Source organism: Rhineura floridana, chromosome 2, assembly GCF_030035675.1.
Source record: "Rhineura floridana isolate rRhiFlo1 chromosome 2, rRhiFlo1.hap2, whole genome shotgun sequence".
Lineage (NCBI taxonomy): Eukaryota > Metazoa > Chordata > Lepidosauria > Squamata > Rhineuridae > Rhineura > Rhineura floridana.
The window spans coordinates 167,290,766-167,299,272 of record NC_084481.1 but is presented as its reverse complement, the minus strand read 5'-3'; the positions used below and the strand labels follow the sequence as shown (position 1 = coordinate 167,299,272).

General features: G+C 40.5%; 1 protein-coding gene across 2 annotated transcripts in view; it reads right to left on the bottom strand.

Annotated features, from left to right (window-relative positions):
* Positions 1-3,203: 3,203 nt before the first annotated feature.
* Positions 3,204-8,507, bottom strand: part of LOC133377367 (cytosolic phospholipase A2 epsilon-like) — a 41,835-nt gene continuing 36,531 nt past the window's right edge. For both annotated transcript variants that reach the window (XM_061611334.1, XM_061611335.1), the window contains exons 19-21: positions 6,743-6,909; positions 5,685-5,871; positions 3,204-3,770 (exon numbers count right to left, since the gene is read on the bottom strand). In XM_061611334.1, the coding sequence (XP_061467318.1) occupies positions 3,553-3,770; positions 5,685-5,871; positions 6,743-6,909 (572 nt within the window). In that variant the 3' untranslated portion in view covers positions 3,204-3,552. The remainder of the gene's footprint in view (positions 3,771-5,684; positions 5,872-6,742; positions 6,910-8,507) is intronic.

Sequence of the window (8,507 nt, the reverse complement as noted above, 5' to 3'; positions counted from 1 at the left end):
CAAGAAATATGGAAAACTAAACAATGGCCCACAGACTGGAAGCATTCAATATACATCCCAATTCCAAAGTAAAGGGATCCCAGGGAATGTAGTAATTATCGAACTATTACCTTAATATCCCATGCAAGTAAAGTAGTGCTCAGGATTGTACAACAAAGGCTCTTACCATATATGGAGCGAGAAATGTCAGATGTCCAAGCTGGATTTTAGAAAGACAAGAGGCACCAGAGATCATATCACAAACGTACATTGGATAATGGAACGGACCAAGGACTTTCAGAAAAAAATCACCTTGTGCTTTATAGATTATAGCAAAGCCTTTGATTGTGTAGATCATGAAAGACTATGGAATGCTTTAAAAGATATGGGGGAGCATCTGATTGTCCTGATGCACAACCTATACTCTGGACCAGCCTTTCCCAACCATTGAGCCTTCAGATGTTGTTGGACCATAACTCCCATCTTTCCTGACCATTGGCAATGCTGGCTGAGGCTGATAGGAGTTGTGGTCCAACAACATCTGGAGGCACACTGGTTGGGAAAGGCTGCTCTGGACAAAAGGCTACTGTAAAGGACATAATATGGAGAAATTGATTGGTTCCCAATTGGAAAGTGTGTGAGGCAGGTAGGGATGGGTGAGAATTTCAATTCAGTTCTCATGTGAAGCAGAATTTATCAAATTTGCAATTTCCAAAACAATATGAGAACTGAAACACAGCCATCCTTCGAAATTCATATTTATAAGAATTTTGAGATGCAGTTCGCCAACTAAACAACATTTACAAAAATGCATGTATTAGGGGAAAGTGTAAATAAAAATGAATACATGAGTGAAAATAACATGCAAAAAGGCATGACATGATGAGAAATTAATTTGAAAAATATGTACTTTTGTCAAAACTGCTTACAAAATGTGTTTATTTGGAGAAATCCGCACTAAAATGGTGGAGAATTTTCATGAGAATTTTTGTTTTTAAAAAATTGCAGATTGCTGTAGAAATGTAGAGAACTGAATTTAACAAAGGGAAGATGAGAAATTGAGAGAACCAAAACAGACAGATCTTTCCATCCTAGAGGCAGGGGTGTATTTTATCACCCTATTTATTTAATCTATATGCAGAACATATCTATTGTGACCCAGGTCAGAGGGGACTCCTGGCAGGAGGAGGACTCTGAGGACTTGAGTGAGGGATTGAGGGAAGAGGTCTTGCAGCACCCCCAGCTTCCCACTTCCCCTTTGGGAACTCAGGGAGAGCTGTCAGAGGATGCCGTCGAGGGCACACCCCCTGCTCCGGCGGAGGAGGAGACACCTGACCAGTTGCCAGATTCCCAGCAGGACATCCAGCAGTTTTCCACGCCCGCCCAGGCGGCCAGCTCCCCTCAGTTGGAGGGGGAAGTCGAGGTCCAGCCCCTCTCCCCCTGCTCTAGCAGGATTCAGAGGCGTGAAGAGCAACGGCTGGCACTTTGAAGGAGCAAACTTGCACGTGAAAGGGAAACCTATTTAAGTGGGGGGAGACAAGGAAGGGGTGCTGAGTCAACGTCTGCAACTGGAGAGTAGGTTGCTCAGTGCCAGGCAGGGAAATAGTTCCTAGAAAGCATAGTTAGATGAATGAGTCAAAGGCATTTACGGTTGATGTAACTTTAATAAAACGAGAAAGCTTTACTGAAACTTGTGTGCCAGCGTTCCTCGGCTCTGAATGGGACAATATCATACGGAAAGTGGGATTGGACCAAGATGAAGGAGGTGTGAAAATTGGAGGGAGAAATATCAGTAATTTAAGATATGCAGACGATACCATACTACTAGCAGAAACCAGTAATGATCTGAAATGAATGCTGATGAAAGTTAAAGAGGAAAGCACAAAAGCAGGACTACAGCTGAATGTCAAGAAGACTAAAGTAATGACAACCGAAGATTTATGTAACTTTAAAGTTGACAATGAGGACATTGAACTTGGCAAGGATTATCAATACCTCGGCACAGTCATCAACCAAAATGGAGACAATAGTCAAGAAATCAGAAGAAGGCTAGGATTGGGGAGGGCAGCTGTGAGAGAACTAGAAAAGGTTATCAAATGCTGAACCCTAAAGTCAGGATCATTCAGACCATGGTATTCCTGATCTCTATGTATGTATGTGAAAGTTGGACAGTGAAAAAAGCAGATAAGAGAAAAATCAACTCATTTGAAATGTGGTGTGTAAGCAGAGCTCTGCAGATACCATGGACTGTGAAAAAGACAAATAATTGGGTGCTAGAACAAATTAATCCAGAACTGTCACTAGAAGCTAAAATGATGAAACTGAGGTTATCATACTTTGGACACATAATGAGAAGACATGATTCTTGGAAAACCAGAAGGGAGTAGAAAAAGAGGAAGACCAAACAAGAGATGGATTGATTCCATAAAGGAAGCCACAGACCTGAACTTACAAGATCTAACAGGGTGGTTTGTAACAGATGCTGTTGGAGGTCACTGATTCATAGGGTCACCATAAGTCATAATCGACTTGAAGGCACATAACAACAACGGAAGAAGCCTTCATATCCACCTTGAAATTCAGCTTTAATATATTACTCAACTTTAATATTTTAACATTGCCTGGCATCTCATCTTCTCCTACCTAGGGTTGCAGTGTCATATACCATGATATTGGAACCATATGAACATCCAAGGATTTTTGTAACAGGGGTATCATTAAAAGAGGGTAGGAAATCAGCCTCTAGGGGCCTTGTGTTCTACTTTACAGAGGACAGTTCTGTTTGAAGTCCTGATGTAGTAAGAAGAGAGAGCAGGGGCCTTGAAGTTGCCCATCAATAATTAGCATCTGGACCACAGACTGAGAATCACACAGATCAATTGGTTATAGTCCTTCTCACTATGGTAAGATGTATTGTATTTCTGTATGTATAAATTATATTAATTATTTCTAAATTGACACCTGTACATAGCATTAGTATATACAAATTTTATGGAAATCTGTGTCTTCTTTTCCTCTCTTTTTTGTTGATGTTTACGTAGACACCCTGTTACCCTCTCCCCCTATTACCTTCTCCTCTGTATTTCAATATTCTTTAGGGGTCGCTTGGAGACCTTGGTAACAAGCAACATCATAATCGTCATAATAAATCTCTGGCCAGAGCACTGGTTCTACAAAATATACCACTATTCCTGTAAACCATTAAAATAACTCTATACAGAACATACTTTCACTATGCTTTTAATATGTGTGTACATGCGCAACTATTTGACCTGTGCTGACAATTCTGTCATAGTTCTTAGAAAAAGTAGACATGAGTTCTTTAAATACCCTTTTCTTTTGCAATTTATTATTAAATATATCCAGGAGTGGGCCTTTGCAGCTTACTCTCCCTTGCTGAAATTTGAAAAGGTGCCCATGCTGCAACATGAAACATGTTCATAAGAAAGATGAAATTAATTCCAGTGAAGTCTTCAAATTAACCATTAATTGTAGCCAATCATTGCTTGATCTTCTGCCTGCCCCACAAGTTTGGAAGATTTTTTTAAAAAATTCAGTCACATCAGAAAGGGATTAATTCTTGCAACAATGCTGCCTTTTCTGTTCCACAGCTGCATGCAAAGCCTGCAGAATCAGGTGTTCATTATTCAAGATGTTGTACTCGCACAGGTTTACTAGCTTGTCAAAATTCTCATCACTGTATCTGAGACAGTAAGTAGAGTAGGGGGTCTTGCAAGTGGAAACATCGACATTCCCTGCAGCCATTTCAGCTTCGCAACAGCGTTTTTCACCTAGAATAAAAGCAATTTACAATGTGTATACTACAATAAAATGCAATAAAACATATTAATTCACTAATAGGCAAAAAACTTTGCAGTTTAAGAACATACTTATAGGCAACATATTTCTATCAAACTTTAAGGAGGGGGAGGAGGAGAAGAGGGAGGGAGGGCTGGAGTGGGGAGGGGAGGAGGAAGAAGGAAGAGGGGAGGAAGAAGGGAGAGGAGAGGGGAAGGAGAAGAGAGGCAAGTCTGACCATTTGCATGCTTATTTAATTCAATGGGATTTACTCTCATGCAATCATGGTTAGGATAGGTAAAACTGACAATGGGGGAGGATGGGGCAGGGGAGAGGAGAGGGAAGGAGGAAGGGATGGGAGAGGGGACTGGAAGGAGGAGAAGGAGGGGAAGGAGAGGGTTGGAAGGAGAGGGAGGAGGGTGAAGGAAGGAGAGGGAAAGGGCAAAAGGGAGGTGATGGTAGGGAGGAGGAGGGGAGGGCAGGTTTGATTATTTGCATGCTTTTTGAGTTCAATGAGATTTACTACTGTGCAATCATGCTTAGGACAGGTGAAACTGACCTGGGGGAGGGGCAGAGAGTGGAGGGGAAGGGCAGGAAGGGGAGGAGAGGTGGAGAGAGGAAGGGGAGGGGTCGGTGGGCACTTGGCAGAGGGACAGTGCCTTTCCTTTCCAAAAGAAAAACATTGTGAACAGTATCATTGTTTTTCAGTGTTTTCACCACCCTTTCATTCCACAGGAGGCACATATAGTCTCCCCCCAAATTTAAACCAAAGCTGTCACTGGTGACCTCACACAAGACTTATATTCCACTTTAGACAGTCATGGCTTCCTCCAAAGAATCCTGGGAAGTGTAGTTAGTGAAGGCACTGAGGGTTGCTAGGAGATGTCCTGTTCCCCTCTTCAGTCAGAGTGGCTGACTGTTAAACCACTCTGTTCACTGGAGCTCTGTCAGGGGAATAGGAGTCTCCTCTCAGCATTGGAGCATTGACTCCAATGCTAAATTTCTTACATTAATTAAAGATAGCCAGGCATTTTTTAACTTTTAAACTGCAGAAGATGAAGGTCAGAGTATGGGGCAAGGTCAGTAATAGGATTACAGGTACTCTGTGAACATGGCTGATTTCTAATTAATTTCAAGAAGTTATGACTGATTTTTAATTAATTTCAAGAAGTTATAAGAACACTGACAGAAAAAAGTCCAACAGCATCTGTTTTTCTCTCTCCCTTTTTACACTTTGAACTCTTGATTCTCTCTGACTGTTGTGTGTATTGCCATGAAAATTTAAAGGGTTGTTAAGCAAGTGTTTCTGAGTTCAGGACTGTAAGTTCTGTAATATTTTGTTTTAAAATGAGGTTATGGGAAGCATCAGAATGGCATTGGGGGTATTTTCAATTTAACATTGCGGAATGCACAAAATCTATGCTGGCTATAGTATACAGCCACTCTCATGGTTGTATAATGCACAATATCAATACAATAACAGTTATAAAATGCACACACTCATGCTCGGATCTTGTACGTTTGGCACAATCCAATTTTGACCATGTTAAATCATGAACAGAACAAGCAACCAGTTGAATCCAGACTTTGTCATGTGTAGCGTATTTCTATTGAATTTTATTGACAAACTTAATACCATTGATTTCAATGGGTCTACTCTAAGCATGACTGTCTGGACTCTGGATCCAATCCAATGTTGATTTGATTTATGTTAAAGATTTGAACTGTGCCTTTTGACAAAATGATCCCACAAGGGTTTACAACAGATGAGAGCAGAGCAATTAACTGATCTCTTGGGGATGGGGCAGTAAAGAGTGATCATGGGTGAACATCCTGCATTGCCAGGAAGCACCAGATATAACTGCCACTGGGGGTGGGGTTTATCAGTAAATTATTCAATAACTTACCAGGTGCTTTGTAGTATCGGAAGGTATCATTCACTAATGGGAAGAAAAGCAGGATTGGACAGCCAGAGACCTCTGATTGATTAAAGTAGTAGCATTCCCTCAGCTCTTTCCTGTCTTGTTCCGTAAGGACAACATTTGGGAATGGGATACCTTGCTCTCTGTAGTACTTGCAAGCTTGTTCTAGGGGCTTCATTCACATGGAAGTTAAAATAAGAGATTCCATGAGAACCAAGAGCAAACCATTTTGAACGCCAGCAATCAGTGTTACAATACTAGTCACAGATTTTTCGACCCAGGGTTCAGACGAAAGTACATGGAAAACTCTGAGAGCATTGAACAGAATAATCATATGGCGTACCTCTTAAACTATAAATATTAGAATTAATAAGACAAATAATTGGGCATGTAGTCATATAAATTAACATTGTCTAAACTTGAGAATTCATAACTTACACAGGATGAGCAGACACGTGAGACATGAATTTCCAGGAACTGCCTTGATAAGATCTTACTTTCATCGACTGAGACTGAGTGCATTTTCTATTTTTTAAAAAAATTGTATTCTATGTAACAACTACTTACTGAAGAAATAAAGTTGTGTTTAAGATTTTTTAAACTGGTAATGTTTTAAAGTTACTGCAACTCAAAAGAAATAAAAAAGCCATTTGTTGAAAGATGTATGATCAGCAATATGTTTTATGCTATTGTCTACTGCAACTTCTCATCAGGATGTAACATTTAGATATTTTAAAGCAGGGGTAGCTAGTGTGGTACCTTCCAAATGTTGTATTTTAACTCCCATCTACTCCAACCAACATGGCCAATGGTCAAGGATGATGGGAGTTGTAGTCCACCAACATTGGGAGGGTACCACACTGGCTACCCGTTTTAGATCAAGGTGAGGCATCTGTGGCCTTACAGGTACATACATATAATTAGGCATCTAACCTTGGACAAATTTCACAATTTTTCTACATAAACACTATTGAATTTTGCTGTACCCATGAAATATATCATATAGTTTGCACATTAACAAACAACAACACAAAGCCTATTACCAGTGTTTGTGAGCCTGCACTGTAACTCAAATGCACAATGACATCAACTTTTCTCTCTGGTCTTAAGAGTGGTGGACAACTTGTATTGATGAAAAATCCAGCATCCACCAGTCCCAGATGGTCTCCATGTTCCATCAGTTGATTGGGACGATGATCCAATACAGTAGCTGGAAAGGAAATATATTTTTGTCATCAGAAAACAACTTTACTGTCTAATTTGAAGTACCATGAAATTAAAATATACAGGGCATTTTCACCTATGACATTATGGCTGCAATCACATGTCACTGCTGCATGGTAAGCTGCATTGAATTCAGGGGAATTCTAAATATCACTTTTGATATATCAGAGTTTGGGCTCTGCTTTTCCAAGACAAAAGGTGGAAAGCCTCACTGGCTGTGATTGAAGTAGATTTCTAGACTATGGCTGAAGATTTTCACTGTAAACACATTCATTTGGAAATATGTTCTAGCAAAGTCAGTGGAAGTTATTTGAAAATGATAGTGCATAGTTCTGAGGTGCAACATATAGCCAGTTCACACAGAGCTTGGAAAAGTTACTTTTTTGAACTACAACTCCCATCAGCCCCCAGCCAGCATGGCCACTGGATTGGGCTGATGGGAGTTGTAGTTCAAAAAAGTAACTTTTCCAAGCTCTGGTTCACTATATATCTATTTGGCAATTGGAGTTGGAGAGGGGGAGAGAAGGCAGAGCTTAGACTCTAAAGCTGGTTTTAGCTCTAAAGAAATGTGTAAATGTTAGCCTCACTGTGTATGCAAAATGTTTGGATGTGTCTGGGTGTCCCAGTTTTCTGTACAGGGACATACTGAGTCCAGGAATGTATGAATTTAGCAAGTCTATTTCCAACCCATATTCATTGCAATCAGTACTGCTTCTGTTCCACTGTAGTTTAGGTTTTGCCAAAAATGACATTCTTTTTCTCAGTGTTTGCTGTGGCCAAACTGAGTGTGGTTCTACATCATTCATTTCAATGCAAAGGAAACATCAGATAAATGGTGTTGGTGTTGGGGGAAGCCATCAACTACATATCGGTGCAGAGTGAAAACACCACCACCAAATGCCTCTCATATTCACTTGCCTGATTTATGTTCCTGACCACAAAGAAACATGAAAACTGAGGCAATTTTTGCTTCATACCCACTTGGAGTGGAGTTCTCTCAATCCTCAACAGAGTCAGGCCATTGTTCTACTAGCTCAGTATTGTTTCTATTTACTGCCAGTAGCTCTCCAGGGTTTCAAGCAAGAATCTTTCCCAGCCCTACCTAGAGATGCCAGGGATTGAACTGCATGCAAAACAGATACTTACTATGACCATTCCTGACATGTTTATTCAGAAATTTGTGACCTTTGTGGTCAGGAACAGAAATCAGGCAAGTGAATATGGTAGGCATTTGCTGTTGTTGTTTTCGCTCTGCACTGATACACAGTTGATGGCTTCCCCACCATCACCACCATTTTTCTGATGTTTCCTTTGCACTGAAACATAGTGTAGAACCACACTAAATCTGGCCATAGCAAACACTGAGAAACCTTAACCCTTTCATGCTGTTGGCAAATGGTGTATGACTGGATATAAATTATTTCAGTAGTAGCACAGTGCAGTGGATATAAGGGGGGATGTATCTCCCCACCATTAGAAATTGAGGGGATATGAACAGGTACATTTCCCTTCTCCCTATATTTTAGGAAGCTTAGTCAACACAGAAGGGTGATGGGAATCCTGCTGATAGGGTTACCAACCGTA